At 35.1% G+C, this 21,629-nt stretch overlaps 1 protein-coding gene across 4 annotated transcripts in view; it reads right to left on the bottom strand.

Moving 5' to 3' along the window:
* Nucleotides 1-21,629, bottom strand: part of tanc1b (tetratricopeptide repeat, ankyrin repeat and coiled-coil containing 1b) — a 175,918-nt gene that overhangs the window by 40,202 nt on the left and 114,087 nt on the right. For all 4 annotated transcript variants that reach the window (XR_009272760.1, XM_058786399.1, XM_058786400.1 and 1 more), the window contains exons 8-11: nucleotides 14,409-14,528; nucleotides 11,785-12,066; nucleotides 10,496-10,647; nucleotides 1,310-1,541 (exon numbers count right to left, since the gene is read on the bottom strand). Coding sequence is in view for 3 of the 4 variants with exons in the window: in XM_058786399.1 (XP_058642382.1) it covers nucleotides 1,310-1,541; nucleotides 10,496-10,647; nucleotides 11,785-12,066; nucleotides 14,409-14,528 (786 nt within the window). In the remaining variant the exon portion in view is untranslated. The remainder of the gene's footprint in view (nucleotides 1-1,309; nucleotides 1,542-10,495; nucleotides 10,648-11,784; nucleotides 12,067-14,408; nucleotides 14,529-21,629) is intronic.

The following is a 21,629-nucleotide window of genomic DNA, read 5'->3' as shown; positions in this document are numbered from 1 at the left end:
AAAAGAATGTAGACAAACTATTAACGAAACCAAACGCCTTGAAAATCTTTCGGTTACAGTATTCTCTTTATAAACTGAAACCGGTTCTTGATTGCCAACCTTATCATTTCTGGAAGTTCAGTAGATTTAATTCATTTCACTGAAACAATTCCATTTCTAAGAAATAAACGTTGGCCAGTACATGAGAGCATATGTGTTAACAGGCTTGGGAAAATGGATTTCACTGCATTTAATGCAATAACCAAGCAAATCCACCCCATTCATATAATCTGACCATCTGCTGAACATCAAACACATGACATCTGACTCATCCAGTGTGATACACTTCATTCCCTGATGTTCCTTCTGTCCACATATCCTCCTCTGAACTGTAACGGATGCAGGAAGGGCTAAAATATTAATCACTCAATTATGGAATTAACATCAACAAGAAATGACATTTGCAACATATTTTAATTCCATAATGTGATGTATTTCTGAGTGAAATGCACGCAAGGACTGTCTGGATGGCATTGTTTTCTTTACAATAATGTGCGATTGAAGTGGGAGAAGAAGAGAGAAAACAGCTATAATATGGAAATAACTTTTACTGTACCTTCTGATCACACTGTATCAGTATTTTTGTCTTGTGCTCCAGTGCAAATGTGTACATATTCTTAAAATCAAGACACACTGAGAAAATGACTTTTTCTGAGAAATTGGTCAAAATGAAGTGAATTTATGGTCAAAACAAGACAAATATCTGCCACTGGACTCAATTCAAAGGAAAACAAGTTTTCAAACCCCACTGACAGATATTTGTTCTTGCTCCAAGCATAAACTCACTTAATTTATTTATTTTTTCCCAGAAAACTGGACTTGTATTTTGCATCTCCAAGTAAATGTATCTTGTTTTAAGGATGTTTAGATTTGTACTGGAAAACGAGGTAAAAATACTGAGGAAAAACTTTTTTTATTTTTTATTTGGCAGTGCATGCAACATTTAATGCCATAACTATGAATTTAAGACTTTCTGCTCCAATTTAAGACCTTAATTTGTAGAAGGGAAAATGAAAATGTTTAAGACCTGCAGAAACCCTGTAATATCAATTCCAATAATTCCTAATTACATTCATGTTTTTCAGAGATTGGCTGTATTGCATTATCATTTGAGCCAAATGCATGTTTGCTGATATTTTTAGATCAATGCTTTTCTGTATTCATCATGGGAAAAAGATTATTGTCATAGCTTTCGTTAACGAAATGAACACTTCTCGTAACCTCATCAGAGACAAGTTTGAAGCAGGGAAATGGGGCTGGTTTTGAGTACCTTTGCGCAGGTTGCCGAGTGGCTGCAGGATCCCCCTGCGGAAGGCAGCCATGGGGTCCTGCACACAGGAGCGCAGACTGAGCATGCTCTGCAGGTGCGGCTCTTTCAGCAGCAGCTCTCTGTATGCGCTCAGCTGATGTGCTCGGCACAGGAGAGCAGCCACGCTGTGCACAAACTCAGGAACCAGACACGTGTACGTGTTATCAGCCTGACAGTAATGATAAGCCACCACCTGCAGAGAGAACCAGAGACAGTCTTACAAACTTCATATTCATCTGATTTATATTTAGACTCATGCAATATTTGCTGTTATTTATACATAATTATATACAAGTTATATTGCCATATTTATTTATACAATTGCTCTGAAATGGCTTTTTTAAATCAGAGGAACAATTATTTCAAACAAATAGTCATTATAGTCAAGTAGATTCAAAATGTTTAATGACTAACTAGAATACTGCAAAAATCTTGTTATAATAAACAATGCATGTTCTCCACAGTTGTTCACAAAACAAAAATTCATCAGTCACTTATATGCACAAATACAACAATACACTGTAAATACAGTATATTAACATACTGACAAGAATATCTACAAATAATCATTAATATAATGTATTAAAATGTACGGCACGGTAGCTGACAGAAACTCTTTTTAAAACTTTTGGTTTTTATAACAGGGCTGTCATGACTGGCTGCTGAACTGAAGCTCATAACAGAACAGCTTGAGGTCTGTGAGCCCTTGAGGAGCTGCTCTCAATCCATGTTGATCTAACACCGAAGCCCAATATCATCCCAATGTTTGCACTTGATAAATAATGCAGCTCACAAATGAGAGTCTTTCTGACCCATCACTGCCATCCAGTCATCCTGCAGCTATAAATGATAAAAGTTCAGCAGCCTAATGGATAAAAACACAAGGATCTGAGCTCAGATGGACAGAGATCATCAAATGAGGAACTAGTTTATATGCACAGCATAAACTGATTCAATCACATCATACACAACTTACAAACTACAAATATTAAAAGACAACATAAGGGAACATCAGTAGCTTCAGATGAGTTTTCATGCCTAAAAATACCTCTTTTCTGTGTTAAAATCACTGTAATGCTCGACCTCAGTTGGCTTATTTCGTAACTCTTTATTCAATTCCTTCCTTGAAAAATCTCTCACACCCAAAGGAGGCATCGGATCTAAGAGAATGAAAGTGAAATATTTCTCTGTGAAGTGAAGCGATGTCCTAACAGCAGAGTTCACCACCATTCACAGGAGTAATGCTCACGGTTTGTTTGGCCAAAGTGAGGAAACCTGGCAGAGACGGGTGAGACAGCAGGACACCTTCTGAGGGAACCTCTTAATTTGTCCTGATTTATTATTGAAACCTGTGTTTGACAGATGGGGATATTTCCCATTTGGACAGGTGGGGTTAATAGGAACGGCAAGCTCCTCACCCTGAGATGAGGTCTGGGAAAAGAGCATCAATCTAAAGCTCCTTCAGGTGGAGGGACCATTAACTCGCTCGCTTCGAGCCAACACTCCAAAGCGCACATTAACTGGCTGAATCTCTTGATTGCTGTGCATTTCCCGCGACCCTTCGACAAGCTGATTAGACCATCATCACGCAGGATTTAGACACTTAGCAGTAACTAAACCAGGAGCAGAACTGGATATTGTGCTTTATTGATCTTTAAAATATTTAATAATTACAACTTTTGGACTCACAAAGTCTACATGTCTTCAATATAATATAATAATAAAATTATAATCAACATGAAACACTGCATGTAACCCATTTTACTTCCGAAATGGGAATGAAAAATTCGATATTCAAAAAGAATAAAAGAAAGAATAAAAGCACAATGCAAGGACTGTATGGAAGGATATTATATAATATTATAATGAAGCAAAATCATCATGAAACATTGTGTGCAACCCATTTTACTTCTAAAAATGGACATTTAAAACAACAAGATATAATATAATATAATAATCAACATGAACAAAGCATGCAACTTCTGAAATGTGAATGAAAATGTGAGTGAAATTTGATATTCAAAAATAAATAAAAATGAAAAAAGATAAACATGCATAATGGAAGGACTATATGGAAAGATATAGCATAATAATATTATATAATATTATAATGGCAGCTAAATCATCATGAAACATTGTGTACAAGTTGTACAAACTATTCTACTTCTGAAAATGGACATTTAAAACAATATATAATATAATATAATACAATCAACATGAAATACAATATAATACAATTCTTAGGCAGGATGTTGAAAGTCAATAGTCTGGTGTGTCTAGAAGATTGACCGCCTGTGTGTAATTGCAAACAGGTATTAAAAAGGTATTAAAAAGATAAAGATAATCAATTCTCCATCAACACAGAATCAACTGCAAATACGTGAATTAATCAGTCAACAAACTAATGGAGAGAGTTTTACTAATCAGCTTGCGCTTATGTGACTGATGCATGCAGGGATTGATTGGAATACACCCAATTTCATTTGCAAAACGCCACACACTCATTTGTTAAAAATGTAGTATTACGCTGTAAACTGATTAGTGATGAGCCTCTAATTAAGTGCTTTTGTCTTATCTGTGGATGTGTAATTTGCCGCTGTCTGCTGTGCGTTTGCCGTCCCTGAGCCTCGGCGCCCACGTGGCTGCAATTCTCTTTAAATGCGAGCAAATGACCACCCTGCTCACCTGTTGCCATGGTAACACACGAGGGACTGCAGGTCCCCCAGGAAACATGGTTGATACATCATTTAGCTCACATTGTGTTTGACAGAGGACAGCTCGGCCGATTAAGACGGACACACACGGAGCTCGACTGAAACCCTAAGCACTGCGCTTCTAGTCCCTGGGAGATGAACTGCAATATTGGATGAGTCTCTGTAGCACACCCTGTCTGATGTCACTCGAGAATCTCATGTTGGCATTCAAAGAGTCTGTGTGTCAGAGTCTCTCTAAAATAATGCATACCATAACCTTTAGAAAACAAAAGCTATGATGATATAAATCTATCAAATTAATAGTACTGTATGTGTTGCATATGCTAAAAAATAGGTTAAGGTTTCACCAAACCGTGTGCATCCATTCATCTGAATAACTAAAAGCTGCTTAATCAGATAATTGGATGTTTAACCTGTTAATTCACAACCCTTATCTTATGTCATATATTTGTGAGTGAGAGTGTTTTCATAAAATAAAATAATAAAATAAAATAAAATAAAATAAACCTTGGTTAAAGGTTGTACAAAAAATTCATTTTTTTATCATTGCAAAAAACTAAAACATAAAATAAATAACAAAATCAAATAAAAATACACTTAAAAATAGAGGATTTGTACATAAAATACAAACTTCACATTTTCATTACTGAAGAAAAATAAATAAATAAAATAATAAAATAAATAAATAAATAAATAAATAAATAAATAAATAAATAAATAAATAAATAAATAAATAAATAAATAAATAAATAAATAAAATAATTTCATTCAAATGAAATTGCAGAGAATGCAAATAATATAATGTAATATAAGTTTTTTTGGATACATGCATTTGATAAAATAAAATCCTTTTGTTCAAATGGTAGAGAATCTGTAGAGGTCATGGGTTCGAGACCCAGGGAGTGCAAAAATGTATGTATAACTTGAATGTAATGCAAGTTTCTTTGGATACATGGATACATCTGCCAAAACAAAAAACAAAGCAAAACATCTTATAACCAAATAAGCTGTAACCAACTTATGACCAAAGCCCTTGTCAATAAATCCTGTTGCTCTATGCATAACGTCTGGTGTGACCGCACCATTAGAGCTGCACGAAGAATGTTACACAAAACAATCGTGACTTTCAAAAAGCTGGATCAATATAGAGGAGGTCACTGAACTAAACAGTGCTAGTTTAGTTATTCAGAGATTTAATGCAGAGATCGTGACTTTAGCAGCCACTGAGTTCAGCAACACTGAGAAGAAGAAAGAGGGTCTTTGGGTTCACGGCATCTCAACTTCAGTCCTCTGCATTTCAAAAAGCTGAAACACGCCGTTCCAAACAACAGCGCTGGCATTGCTCCAGTCCCTCCTCTATGAACTTCAAAAGCTGAAGCAGACATATTGAAGTAACGCATCCTAAGAAACACAAGACGGCATCGCTGGGATTCTCTCGCTTCGAACAACGAGCGCTAATGAGCAACCTAAGACTGCATTCACACTGCAGGACCTGCTGCACAGATACAATTTCACATATTTATGATTCCCTTCGACCAGTTGAACAAATCAACCTGCACCACCCAATGAATAGGTCAGGGAAGTAAATAAATCTGCGAAATAAATAAATCTGTCCAGTGGGACTAGAATAACCGGTTCCCAACACATTTATAATTGTAATGATAGGAAGACAAATTACTGTACTGTTAAGAAATTCAACTCTGGGAAATGAAGTATTCTTCCTTCCCACACAAACGTTCATTTATTAAACATGGTGAAGGATACAAACTAATTACAAACTTAAAACACAAGTTTGGGAGTCAGTAAGACATTTTTAAAGAAATTAATACTTTTTTATTCACTGAGGATGCATTGATCAAACTGATCAAAAGTGACAGTAAAGGCATTTATATTTGTTTCAAATAAACACTGTTTATTTCAATTTTTTCATCAAATAATAAAAATAAAAATAAATAGGCAAATCAGCATATTAGAATGATTTCTGAAGGATCATGTGACACTGAAGACTGGAGTAATGATGGTGAAAATTCAGCTTTAAAATCACATGAATAAATTATATTTTAACATATACTGTTTCAGATAGGAAACAGTTATTTTAAAATGTAATAATATTTTACAATATTACTGTTTTTACTGTATTTTTGAAGATGCTTCTTTCATTAAATTATTATTAAAACATTTTTTTTTTTTTTTACGACCCCAAACTTTTGAGTGGTATTGCAGTTCTGCACCCTGTTTGCTACAATTAAAATTCAGGAATCTGACTGGAATCAGAACTTTAAAAGGAATTTTGAATTCAGTTTTGAATGGTGCTCAAGAAGTCTGAAAAACGCTGAAGTGTTTAACAGAGTAAATGAGACCTGAAACACAAAGACACAAAGCAACAGCATCTAAATCTGCATCTTCCATCATAAACATGTCAGTCTGAGGGGAAATAGATCATCAGACTGAGGCGCGGGTCCTCCATTAAAACTGTGACATCACAGTCCATTAGCAGCATTACTGCACAACTGCATATGCTCTTCATATAACATACGTGAATCACCAGTCAGTCTGCATCAAAAGAAGCTGCATGTCTGTCCGAGGAAGTCTGGAAAGAAACAAATCTCCAAATCTATCTGAAAGCAAAAAACTACAACTAACTGAAAAATCATTTAACTATCTATTAGTCTGGTCTTTGCAATGCGCATGGAAAAACTTTGATCACCTTGCAGTTGCATAAAACCTATTTCTACAAACAAAACACATGTGAAATCATCTGAGGACACAGAATGAGTCACTGCTAATGACAAATAAAACATTCAGCACAAACTGTCCAAAGCATAAGAGCACTTTATATTAAATGCCTGAAAGAAGGTCACAAGAATGTAGTTTTACATTTATATAAGTGGTCAGTTTCCAATGTCAGGCGCAGACAGGAGATTGCTTTAGACGTCTAAGGACATAACTGTTACATTGTTATGATGTAAACATTTCTATTTTGCAAAATTTTTTTGCACAAAGAAAATGTCCAAAATTTTGCTCATCCTAACAATACGTGAGTATACAGGTGCATCTCAATAAATTAGAATGTCGTGGAAAAGTTCATTTATTTCAGTAATTCAACTCAAATTGTGAAACTTGTGTATTAAATAAATTCAGTGCACACAGACTGAAGTAGTTTAAGTCTTTGGTTCTTTTAATTGTGATGATTTTGGCTCAACAAATTAGAATACTTCATAAGACCAATAAAAATATATTTTTAGTGAATTGTTGGCCTTCTGGAAAGTACATTAATTTACTGTATATGTACTCAATACTTGGTAGGGGCTCCTTTTGCTTTAATTACTGCCTCAATTCGGCGTGGCATGGAGGTGATCAGTTTGTGGTACTGCTGAGGTGGTGTGGAGGTGGTCTGCCCAGGTTGCTTTGATAGCAGCCTTCAGGTCATCTGCATTGTTGAGTCTGGTGTCTCTCATCTTCCTCTTGACAATACCCCATAGATTCTCTATGGGGTTCAGGTCAGACGAGTTTGCTGGCCAATCAAGCACGGTACCACCATGGTCATTGAACCAGCTTTTGGTACCTTTGGCAGTGTGGGCAGGTGCCAAGTCCTGCTGGAAAATGAAATCAGCATCTCCATAAAGCTTGTCAGCAGAAGGAAGCATGAAGTGCTCTAATATTTCCTGGTAGATGGCTGCGTTGACTGTGGACATCAGAAAACAATGGACCAACACCAGCAGATGACATGGCAGCCCAAATCATCACTGACTGTGGAAACTTCACACTGGACTTCAAGCAACATGGATTCTGTGCCTCTCCACTCTTCCTTCAGACTCTGGGACCTTGATTTCCAAATGAAATGCAAAATTTACTTTCATCTGAAAAGAGGACTTTGGACCACTGAGCAACAGTCCAGTTCTTTTTCTCCACAGCCCAGTTAAGATGCTTCTGACGTTGTCTCTGGTTCAATATATTCTGACGTCTTTTCCTGAAGACGTCTGAGCATGGTGACTCTTGATGCTCTGACTCCAGCTTCAGTTCACTCCTTGTGAAGCTCTCACAAGTGTTTGAATCAGCTTTACTTGACTGTATTCTCAAGCTTGTATTCATCCCTGTTGCTTGTGCACCTTTTCCTACCCAAATTCTTCCTTCCAGTCAACTTTGCATTTAATATGCTTTGATACAGCACTCTGTAAACAGCCACACCTTTCAGTAATGACCTTCTGTGACTTACCCTCTTTGTGGAGGGCATCAATGTTCGTCTTCTGGATCATTGCCAAGTCATCAGTCTTCTCCATTATTGTGGTTTCAAAGAACAAGAAATACCCGGAATTTATACTGTAGGGATGGTCATTTAATGAAATTATGTAAATATTCTAATATTTTAAGATACTGGATTTTTGACTTTCATGAGCTGTAAACTCTAATCCTCAAAATTAAAAAAAAAAAAAACTTTTAAATGTTTTACTTTACATGCAATAAATCTAAAATATATGAAAGTTTAACTTTTTGAAATAACTTACAAGAAAAAAATGAACTTTTTCACGACATTCTAATTTATTGAGATGCACCTGTATATTAGAGTGTGCATGCAAATTAAACCAAAGGGTGAAAGTTTGGCTGGTTAACATGGTCTAGTTAGTCCCTGCTAGTAGATACTGTGTAACTGCACAATTCTGCAGGCAAAAATATAAAGTTGCTTATTTTAAGGTGCCACTTGTTAATGGTTAGTAAGGCATTTGTTAAGTTTAGGTATGGGGGTGGATTAAGGGATCTAAAATATGGTCATGCAGAATCAGGCATTAATATGTGCTTTATAAATAATAATAATTATATAAATACCAATATTGCTAGTAACATGCATGCTAGTTAATAGTGAGAACAGGTCCTTAAATTAAGGTGTTACCAAAACTGGATATACTATATCTGTTTTAGTCCACATTTGGAAGAATGTGTGTAAATAAGATTAATGTATTGTTAATTGTTAACAGCACTTTAAATGTTTTTTCATTTTGACATTTCAGCTTGCATGTTCATAAAAGGCTATTTTCTACTTTTTGCTTTAAAAAAGTTATAAAACTCAAAGAGTCTCAGAGTTTTTTGCCACTACTGTTGTGAAAAACAACAAAAGTATGATTTAATCCAAGAAAATAATCAACATACACATCTTACATAAGACACTGTCAGCACTGTAGATCCAGCAGAGGTCATGACCCTGCACCTGTGATTGGGCTGCAGCACACCTGTGCGGTTTCATAAGGACTGCAGCAGAGAGATTCATCGCAAGAGTCTGTGAAATATTCTATACATGATGCTAAAACCAGATACAGCTTCTGTTCAGTGTCCACGCAGTTCATCTACTAATCAACAATCAATGCTGGAACGTGCCAAATCTACATGGATTAGATTTCAGGCTTTGTTTCGGTTGATGTGGATCGATGTGCATGTATAAGTTGTGAAATACGAGCTTCATAAGACCGGCCAGCTTTCTCTCAGCACATTTTCTAGAAAATGTAAGAATAGCTGGGTTGGAGTCAAAGAATGTTTTACAAACTGTTTCTTACTAAATGAACGGATGGAGGAATGATATTTAATAGTTTTAATTTATATGCACCAATACAATAATTCAGAGCTATAAACAACATTTACAAACAGACACTTTTACTAAAACATACAAGAAATGCAAATGAATCACTGAATTAGAGCTTTTGATTGAATTGATTGATTGATTATAATGGGACAGTGTGAAGTGATTCACTGAAATGAATCACTTATCAACCCTAACACTGTTCACTCTACTGAAGTTTAAACGAGTGCGGCGCTATTAAAACACTCTCATACTCATGAGCCACAAGACAATTAAATCCACAAGTCTACACCACTCCAGTCCATCAATTAATATCTTGTAAAGTGAAAAGCTGCGTGTTTGTAAGAAACAAATCCATCATTAAGATATTTTTAACTTCAGACCGTTGCGTTGAGGCCATAATCCATAATACAGTAAACCTTCCTCCAGTGAAAAAGTGTTCTGGTCTGAATCAGGAGAGAAATCTGCACAGATCAAGCACCGTTTACAAGCCAAAACAGCCCAGAACAAATATGTGGCTGCATTTTGATTTGAAGGGCAAAAGGGGATGGAATTTTTAGCTGGAGGAACTGTTATTATGGATTATGGACTTGTATTTTAGCCCGGAAGCAATGGTTTAAAGCACATTAATGATGGATTCATAAGACTTTTGTCTTCTCAAGATGTTAACTGATGGACTGGAGTGGTGTGGATTATTGTGATGTTTTTATCAGCTGTTTGGACTCTCATTCTGACGGCACCCATTCACTACATTTCTCCAAATCTGATGAAGAAACAAACTCATCTACATCTTGGATGACCTCAGGGTGAGCACATTTTTACTTCTGTATCAATAAAAGCATCATGAAAAGCCTGTGTGTGTACCTTGGCAGCCAGGCGTTTGACGGCCTCCTCGCGGCGCCGCTGCAGCTCAGGTGTGCTGGGACAGCTGCTGGATCGCAGGGTGTTGGTGGCGCTGGGCGGAGGGGTCGGCTGAGGCGGCTGACTCAGAGGCGGATCTGAACTCGGCTCCCCACCTGGACATGTGACAGATGAATATCCACATGAGCACAAATATCACCAGCTGCTGCGATTCTACTGAGACGAGTCAAACATCAATACACAAACATCTCAGATTGTCTAGGATAAGGCACAATCATGGACAGAGAACCTTTTAAACTATTTAAAATACATTTCAATTATTATTTTTTATTTTATTTTAACCTTTATTTAAAAGTGGGAATTTAAAATAAAAATATACTGGAATGATTTTTATGACTGTTTTGAATATACAAGCATCAAAGCCATTTTCTGCGCATACAAGTTTTGACCATGCAATTTAATGTTTCTTGCAATTAAAAACGAAATGCACATATTTTTACACAATTGATAACACGCCTCAAAAAAATCAAATATGAACTAAAGTTTTTTTTTCAAGAATTGTATAATATTTATTTGATATTTGATTTTATATTTCGGTTGAGACTGAAGTACACTACACTTCAAAAGTCTGGAGTCAGTACGTTTTATTAGAATACGTTAAACTGACCAAAGTGACAGTAAAGACATTTATGATTTTACAAAACATTTCTATTTTAAATAAATGATGTTCTTTTGAACTTCCTATTCATCAAAAAATCATAAAGCAATGATTTCTGCAAAAGTATGAAGCAGCACATCTGTTTTCAACTTTGATAATAATCAGAAATGCTTCTTGAGTAGCACTTGAGCATATTAGAATGATTTCTGAAGGAAATTTCATGTAACACAGAAGACTGGAGTAATGATGCTGAAAATTCAGCATTGCATCACAGGAATAAATTAAATTTTACAATATATTCAAATAGAAAATAGTTCTTTTAAATATTATTTCACAATTTTTACTGTATTTTGGATCAAATAAATGCAGCCTTTGTGAGCAGAAGAGGCTTCTTTCAAATGCCTTAATAAATCTTACTGAGCACAAACTTTTGAACGATAGTGTCTCTCATAATTTGTAGGTAGTGAATGCAAAAAAAAGGGAAATTGTTCATAAAACCATTCTTATTTAACAATTCTTCGATGCAACAATTGAAATAAGAATGACTTCATGAGCATTTTACTCAAGCATTTGTGTGAGAGAATCTGTGCCAATACTCAGGCACGTGTTTTGTGAAACAATGTACAAAACTTACTTTTCGGAGATGCGCTCGGGCTGTTGGATGCGATCTGTCGCATGCGGCCGCCATGGCAACTGAGGGCCACCAGGCGGGAGATGATGGCGGTTTTGCCGAAGCCCACGTTGCCCACGATGATGGACCCGGAGCTCTCACCCGATTCGCTGGGCCTCAGGTCATCCTCCAGCTGCTGGAACAGCCAATCACGGCCCACGAACACAGAGTCTGTGGTGATGCTGGGAACCTCAAACAGCAGCGGCTTGAGCATGATGTCAGTGGGCTTGTACGGAGCAAAGCGGGCTGAAAAACACAGAAAACATGCAGGTTTACTCATATGCAAACAAAACCGAACTGCTGTTTCTTAGTTTAAGCTTTATCTGCTTGTCTTATTCTACTCCACCACTGGCTAGACCTTAGAAGGAAGGTAATACTTAACAATAAAGCTATTTCACTGCAGCAAATACAATAAAATGTCACATAATCATAGTTTTTTAAAACTACTGACAGTTAACCTTGTTAAATATGTGCTTTAAACACCCTCATTGTCACTTTAGACTGAGCTTTTATTGTGCATGAGACAAAATATGTGTGAAAGTACATAAAGAAGCCATAATCGGATGAGGGTATATAGCGCTGTGACATTATATTACAGACTTTCATCACTTTTAGTAGCCGTTTGTGTGAATATAAATAAACATGGCTGTGTGTGTAGGATATCTGTGTGTCATTGAAATTGTGGCATTAGTGTCGTATAAGCACACTTTTATCGTAGTGAATCTATGATATAAAATACAGTATGTTGAGCATGAAAAGTAATTCTTTGAGTAGCTTGTTTGAGTAACTGATGAGTAGCATAAAAGCAGTTTTATTTAGTTAACTGAAAAAAAAAATTATATATATAGGAGTGCGCACAAGAGGAAAATTTTTTTAAAGAATTTTGCATTAATAATAATTTCTCATATAAGAGCATTTTAAATCTTGTCTGGACATTTTACATTTTTGTAATTGAGATTATTCGCAAAGGTGACATCTAAAAAAACACCTTAATGCAATGATTGTTTTATTTAAATCAACAATTCTAACTAACCTCTAGAAGAACTTGAAGCTGGTCATGTTATGATCACACTGATGTTAATATAATATAATATATAATATAGATATGTATTTATTTTTTGTAAAGTCCAGAAAAAACAAATGTACTTGTACAAAACAAAACAACAACAAAATAAATAAATAAAATAACAAATATATAAAATAATATTTTTCATAGTTCTGCTCCTGATCATGCTTACATATGTCTTCAATAAAATATTGACATGTACAAAGAGTGCTATTTAATATTTATAAACTATATGTGTACACATATAAGCATGTGCAGCATTTCAGATGAAACTGAATCTATATATCTATGTACTCTCACACACCTGATACACAGCCTGCAAAAAACTGGAATAAAAAGCACTGGAGCTGAATGCTGCACTGATAGGAGCTGATGAATCTCTGCTGCCACTGGCTGTGATTGAATCAAACCTCTGATGTTCCTCATTATTTATCAGAACATTCAACAAGGTCAGAATAACAGCTCGACACCGACACACACGCAGCAGCTCCTGCAGAACACACATTAGCTCGACCCTCAGGGTACACCAGCGTTTATATAAGAGAAAGAGACAAACAGATGGACAGAGAGACACACGTATTTAACTATGTTCTCTTGCACCATTTAAAACACCTCCTTTCACCACAGGAAGTGTATGGAGAGAGTTTGCTTATTCACATCCAAGTCCTGAATAGGTAAATGGATCTATTCAGAAAGCCTCTCAAAATGTTATAAGTTTTTACAGATGACAAAATAAAACAAACCAAAAGAGCATTTAACAGTTTCAGACTGTACGAGGGTGAGTCTCACCAAACCAATCAAGTAAAAATATTTAGGTAAAATTTCACAATTAACAAAAAAGAGTTATACTTTCTTTTTTGGAGGTCAAAATTTATGCCAAAATCAAAAAAGATCGAAAAAATATTTTACATAAAAGTAAATTAAGCCTTTTCAGTAGCCTAAATTCTCTCTAATTATTTGACTTTATTTATTTATTTTTTAAATTTAAATGCATTAAAAAAAATGTAAGACAAAATTAGAACAAATAATATTATTTATGACAATTTAAATAATGTTTTAAGGTGACATCTGAAAAAGCACCTTAATGCAGGGATTGTCTTCTTAAATCAGCATAAATGCAGAACAATAAATCATGGTCCACTGTATAGTTTTTACATTTTCCCTCCAAATATTATCACTGATTACAATTTAAACTATGTGTTTTTTTGTTTTTTTTCTGATGAATGAGAATTAATTTTCTTTCTTTCTTTTTGTTTGTTTTGCATGAAGGTAATAAGAATTTGGGGTGAAAATGTCATGCGAATTATGCCAGAATACCAGTAAAAAATACCTAAATATATCAAAATATATATAACATACAAAACAAAAAAGAAATAATTTAATAATAATATTTATTCTAAAAATAGGCTTCATTTTCTTTGTGTTTTTGGGGGTATGTTTCGATGTTTCATGAGGAGCCTACAGAATTAAAGAGGAGAAACCGAGCACATAGAACAGCTGCATGATGGGATTGTGGAAGTACCTTTGTCGTGTGGAGCTCTGCCACCGGTGTTGTGCCAGGGCAGGCGGATGGACGTACGCAGGGGGGTGTTTCGCTGTTCATCAAGATAGCTCAGATCCTCCAGCTTAGTGGAGCTCGTCGCTGCACAAAACACAGAGAAAAACAGCAGCTTAGCATTATGGGTAGAATCAATGAATAACAATAAGATCAAGACCAAGAGTTTAGTAGTGTTATTTTAGTATTAATCATATACCATTATTATATTCATACATACATATGTGTGTATATATATGAGCACTATCACACTCGTAGACATGAGATATGGCTGTGATTCGGCCGTAGGCTATATATATATATATATATATATATATATATATATATATATATATATATATATATAAAGTTTTAAGTTTAAGTTTTGAATTAAGTTTTTTGCATTTTTGCAAAAATTTATATTTTATTTCAGTTTTAGCAATTTTAGTACTAATACTTTTTCAGTTCTTAAACTATTTTAGTTAGTTGCCAAGGCTATTTTTAATTTTGTTCTAATATTCATTTTTATCTTAAATAATATATAAAGATTCTAAAAAGATTTTTTTTTAATAGTTTTGACTATAGTTTTAGTTAACAATAACAAGTAGTGAAATCATGGGCCCTGCTATTTAAACGTGACCACCATAATAACTGTTTTCAAACAGGTTTCCCTCTGTCTCATATTGAAGGGAAAAATAATATATTGATGAAAGGATGAATGCGAAACAGATGCCCACTGCAGTTCCCTACAGATTAAGGTCTGGGTTAAAGGTCGCTGACCGCAGCGGTTGCATTGACCATAAATGTAAAACCATGGCCAGAAAAAGATGACATAATCCCGAATGCAAATCACCAGCAATGACCGTAATAACCACAGTAAAGAATGAATGGCAAACAGAACCAGGTCACTGAGCAAACACGCGCACACACACACACACACACACTGACTGAACAATCAGAGACGTTTCAAAAGCAAAGCAACCCATTTAAATAAAAAAGAAGTGGAAAAACTCAAAAAATGCAAATGCCAAATCTTGCAATATTTCCCTTTTTTTCAAGCTGTGTGACAGAAACATGTCATTCAGTGCACGGCCTCTAATGTGCATCCATGCATCGCTGTCTGAAACTAATGCACCAGCAACCTGTTTGCTCTGAAACTACTTTCTGCTCTGGATACTCACAAACTGACGCGTTCTTCAGGCAAAGACAGACGCAGCCCCACAAACCTCAGTTTCCTCGGGGCACCTCCATGTTCACCCATTCACATTCAACTGGTGAACCGCACCGCAGCCCGAGTCTCTCTTCCCGGCTTCACCGCATCGCTGAGCGCATCCACAAAGCATCCACACGAGAAAATCACAGCCGCAGCTCTCCGCTCCGCAATCCCAATGAAAGAACGGACAGAAAAAAGCAGAGAGATGAAACGGAGGAGGAGGTTTCTCTATCTCTTCTCTCCTGCAGAGCGGAGGATTGCAGCCGGAGGAGAAATAATCTATGATGCTTCCAAAGAAAAAGAGTGAAAGCTAATAAAACAGAGCTGAAGGAGAGTTTGGACAGGAGGGAGACGGGTGATGGAGGGAGGAGGGAGGAGCTGGAGGTGTGGAGCGAGTGAGTGAGCAAATCAGCTGCGACCCTTTCTGACATCAGTGAACTGCTGCATTTCTCATTCATTCAGCTTTACACAACCTCACCGTGTCACATGCAATACTACAGACTAGAGCTGGGTATATGGCAGAAAATCATTTTTTGACCAATTCAAGATATCAATTTAAATTTATTTTTATTATTTTTTTTGTCATTTAGCTAGTCAATTTATCTACAACATGATGCGGTAACAATTTTACAATAAGGTTCATTAGTTAACAACATTAGTAAACATGAACTAAGAATGAACAATGCTTCTACAGCATTTATTAATCTTCTTAGTTAATGTTAATTTCAGCATTTACTAATGCATTATTAAAATCACAAGATGTGTTTGTTAACATTAGTTAATGCACTGTGAACTAACATGAATGACTGTATTTTCATTAACAAAGATTAATTAATAGTGTAATAAATGCATTGTTCATTGTTTGTTAATACATTAACTAACGTTAACAAATTACACCTTATTGTAAAGCGTTACCCATGATTCAAGTAACATTTTCTTTATTAACCATCTAGTTAAAGAAAGCTCTATTCCAAGTGCACCACACATGAAGTTGTCAACGGTGTAAATGTAAAACAATTCACTTGTGAAATATCTCTGCAGAAAAAATGCATGAAATATGAAGGCAAATATTGTACAAACTTAAACATAATATGTTCAGAAATAACACGGAAAATGCAAAAAAATTAAATAAAATAAAAAATCTAAAGTCAAGTTAACTAAAATTCAGAAAATTTTTTATTCAAATTTAAAACGACTACAAATATGACACCAGTAGTGTCACTATTATTAGTGTTTTGGGTGGTTGCTAGGTTGGTGTTTGAGGGTTCTATCTGGTTGCTAAGGTGTTACTTGAGTGTTCTGGGTAGTAGCTATAATTGGTATTTACTAGGTAAGTGCCTGGGTGCTAATTAGACTTGTGCCGGTATTCGGTAATGCGATATATCACGATAATGAATATTGTTATCGTGGGCACTTCAAAATACCGAAAATAATTATTTATTAAAAATTATTCCGAATTTTGAATGCATTTTAAGAACACTTTTCCCATTAAGTGGTTAAATGCACAACACCGCTGCATGCTGCGCGTGTGCAATCTGATGTAAACAAGCACGGATGAGAAGCACATGGCGGAACGCGTGAGAGACGCTCTGGATGAAAGCGCACATTGACTCGCTGACAGCAGATGGCGCTGAACAGCAGATGCAGTGTTATTACCCCGGAAACCTATTATTTAAATAGCCATTCAGATTTTTGTATTCGCAGTGGTGTTCAGCACAGCACCAAATACTTGAATATTTAGACTAATTAGGCTATTTATTTTCAAACTTTTTTACATTTTAATCTGGACTATAACATGCCCCAGAGATATAGTTTGAAAGTGTTTTGATTCTTTATTGTTCGGTCATACTTTACATTAGGGCTTCATTGGTTAACATTAGTTAATTAATTAGTTAAACTCTCAATGAAAAATTCTTCTAAACGTTCATTAATCTTAGGTAATTCAAATATTAATAGCACGTTGTTAAAATCAAAATAATAATAATTATAATAGTTTGTTATAAACTGTTTTTTTTTGTTGTTTTTTTTTTTAATGAACCCGAGCTAACTAACTAAGAGTTGTATTATTTTTAACAAAGATGAATAACTTCTGTACCAAATGTAGCTTTAGCTCATTGATAATGTAAATGCATTAACTAAGGTTAACTAATGAGGTCTTACTGTAAAGTGATACCTATTGGTCTTTTAATTCTTTTGCACTTTAATCTGTGTAAAACTTTATAAAAACTTTATAAAATTTTGTGTATTGCTTTGTTGTATTTAAATGTTTAGATATTTTTGTTATAAGAAAAAAGTTATTAAACCTGTTATACTGTAATATGACAACACTTTTTTTTTGCAACTAAATTTCAATATCGTGATAATACCGTATACCGTGATAAAAACATTAGCAATTAATCGCAACATGAAAAATTTATATCCCTAGTGCTAATGTGTTGCTAGGTGTTTATCAGGGTGTTCTGGCTGGTATATGGTAAATAATGGACTCATGAATATTAATTACCTACATTGCTATGTAATGTCCACAGTCATGTTGCCTAATTAACATTCACGAGTCAAGGGTTTGCACTGTTCATGATTTGATCCTGTGCAGATGTGTGTGAGCTGCAGCCTTGAAGATGTTCTTCACTGCTTTGGCATTGAGACTCAATATCACTGACATCTGCGCAGATATTTTTCCATTAACATTTTAATATTAATGAATAAATAATTCAGAGGCTGCACCAGTGTGCATTCCAGAAACACCAAGACTAAATTGTCAATGATTTAACACCAAGGTAAGATTAAAAATGATATGGATAAAAAACAAGAAATTATTCAAGTTGTAAACAGCTCAACTCTACATAAATGTAAGTTTCTATCTACTTGTCTTATAATAACCAAACTTCAAGGCAACATTAAAAAAAACTTTGCATTTATAGTCAAAAAACTATTTTGTTGAATTTCAATTCATTTTAAATCTTTAAACACCTCCAAATTATAATTTTGAAATTCAATTTTGTGTTTGGTTTGCTACCTCAATTCAAATTCAGAAACTGATTTGGAATTTAGTAATTATGCATCTATTAATAATTAACTATAAAAACATTAAAAAATAATCATTAATTATGATGAATTAATACTAATTAATAAGGATGCAATAAATTGACCAATTCTAAATTCAGTTGATTTGATTTGGAATTTAGTAATTATTAACCTATTATTAATATTTAACTATAAAAAACATATTAATAATAAGTATAATTCATATTAATAAATAAGTATGCATTAAATTGATCAAAAAAATCAGTTGGTGTGCAATCCTTGTGGAAAAAGCACCTTTACCTGTTTGAAATAATATCAATATTATGCAAAAACCGCAGCAGAAATGTGCTTTTACATGAAGCCAAGAGAGGTACAGTAGACTATTACTCTACATATTTTAATATCTGCTGACAGGAACGTGGGCGAAAAGAGGCTCCTAGACAACAAGTGTCTCTGCCACAGCATTTCATTTACACAGAACCAAAGTCTGAATCTTAAACATACTTTATCAATATAGTTTTACTGCCTCACAAGCCCTGCTGTTGCCTTCGGGAAATGTAAATCTAGTTTACACTGTGACTCCACCGGTCAAAGCAGCGCTGCTGCGTATCTGATGTACAACATGAATGCATATTGATAGCCCATCTGTTTTTTAAAACCCGAATGATCCTGCATCTGCATGCGTGTGTGTGTGTGTGTGTGTGTGTGTGTAAGTACGGTATAAAAACCATTACGCCTATGGAATGTCCCCACTTTTCACAAAAACGAACATGTGTGTGTGTGTGTGTGTGTGTGTGTGTGTGTGTGTGTTTGGGCTCCAGTGCAAATGGCTGATACCCAGTGAATCATTCCACAGTGGCAGAGCTAAACCTCACTGAGAGAGAAATCTAATCAGACCGGCTTTAGTAGCAGACTGGCCCGTGACCAGCTGCACAGATTACGCCCTATTCCCCTGCTTTCACCGAGTAATCTGCTGTTTCTATTGTTTACTTTAATAATGGAGCCCACCGACGAATATGCATAACTCAGATGATGTCACCACTTGAATATTCATGAGGTCAGATGAGTGGGCCTTTTGAACCGGGTGATGTTAATTAACGCGCTTGATTCATGTCGATAAGTGTCTGTTGAGACGCAGGGTCAGATGCTCCTTCACTGCACCGTTGGGAAGATGCTAATCGTTCTTACAAACACAGTCAGACCCTCAGGACTCGGTGTTGTTGTTCAGCATTAATGAGTGATGCTGACAAACGAATAACACATGGGTGAAGGTTTCGGCTGGTTAGAATTGGCTTTAGTTCAGCAACTATATTACTCTATTGGTCACTGTGTATTCTGAACGATTCGTTTTATAAAATGTTTTTGAAAGAAGTCTTTAATGCTCATTCAGGCTGCATTTATTTAATCAAAAATACAATAAAAACCAGACAATTGTGAAATATTATTACAATTTAAAATAACTGTTTTCTATTGTAACATATTTTAAAATGTAATTTATTTTTGTGATGCAAAGCTGAATTTTTAGCTCCAGTCTTCAGTGTCACATGATCCTTCAGAATCATTCTAATATGCTGATTTGCTGCTCAAGAAACATTTCTGGTTGCTTTACATTATTGTGAAAACCGTGATGCATTCAAAAGTTTGGGGTAAGTAAGATCTAAAGAAATTAATACATTTATCCTGCAGAGGATGCATTAAATTGATCAAAAGTGACAATAAAGACATTTATGATGCTACAAAAGATTTCAATAAATGCTGTTTTGAACTTTCTATTCATCGAAGAATCTTTAAAAAAGATTTATCACCGTTTCCACAAAAATATGAAGCAGCACAACTATTTTCAACATTGATAATAATCAGAAATGTTTGTTGAGCTGCAAATCGGCATATTAGAATGATTTCTGAAGGATGGAGTAATGATGCTGAAAATTATATTTTACAATATATTCACATAGAAAACAGTTATTTGAATAGCAATATTTAAATTTTTTTTGTTGTTCAAATAAATGCAACCTTAGTGAACAGATGATTCGTCGCTGTCGTTGTCTGTCAATAAAAAAGGATTCTGTCTGCTGCTCTTACTGCTGCCAAAAAGGTTATTTAGGTTGAAACTGTGGTTGGATACATCTACCCCAGTTAGATTGATGTGGATGTCATACTTGCTGGACATTGCCCTTTTGGAGTGTACCACAGCCAAAATGCATGGTGCCACCAGAAAGACAATAGAATTTCGGTCGGACCTTATTGACACTTTATCAGACCTCTCGAAATCCTGAGATGTACCTGTTATCCTGCTAATATTGTACTGTAAGCCCCCGTTTAATTTTTTTTGTTAGTTTTTTTGGTATATGGGCAGATCTCTATGACAGCGTTTTAGTGCCACCTTAATAAATAAAAAAAATCTAAGATTACGAGATTAAAGTCGTAATATTTCGAGAATAAAGTCGAAATATTACGAGAATAAAGTCGAAATATTACGAGAATAAAGTCGAAATGGTACGAGAATAAAGTCGAAATGTTTCGAGAATAAAGTCGAAATGTTTCGAGAATAAAGTCGAAATATTACGAGAATAAAGTCGAAATATTACGAGAATAAAGTCGAAATGTTTCGAGAATTTAAATCGTAGAAATTAAAGTTATAATATTTTGAGAGTATAGCCTATATCACGCATGCAAATAGCCCGCATTGAGAGCAGCGGGAGAAGTTACCGGGCCACCGGAATTGATTTGAGTGGCCGCATCATCTTAATGGGATGTCAATTTTAAGGACTCGCGGGAACAGCTTAATATCAAGAATATGACATTTATTAACAGACTGAACAGGAACAACTGTTTATCTTAACATCAGCTCACACACTCAATCGACATTCCTTTGGGGGGCGCTGTAGCTCTCTTATTTAACCCTTTTTTAATACACTACAAATATATGTGGGATTATTAGCAGAAATCATATCATGTGTCATACTCACGGG

Source organism: Onychostoma macrolepis, chromosome 09, assembly GCF_012432095.1.
Source record: "Onychostoma macrolepis isolate SWU-2019 chromosome 09, ASM1243209v1, whole genome shotgun sequence".
Taxonomy (NCBI): Eukaryota; Metazoa; Chordata; class Actinopteri; order Cypriniformes; family Cyprinidae; genus Onychostoma; species Onychostoma macrolepis.
This window is presented reverse-complemented; position numbering and strand designations above follow the sequence as displayed.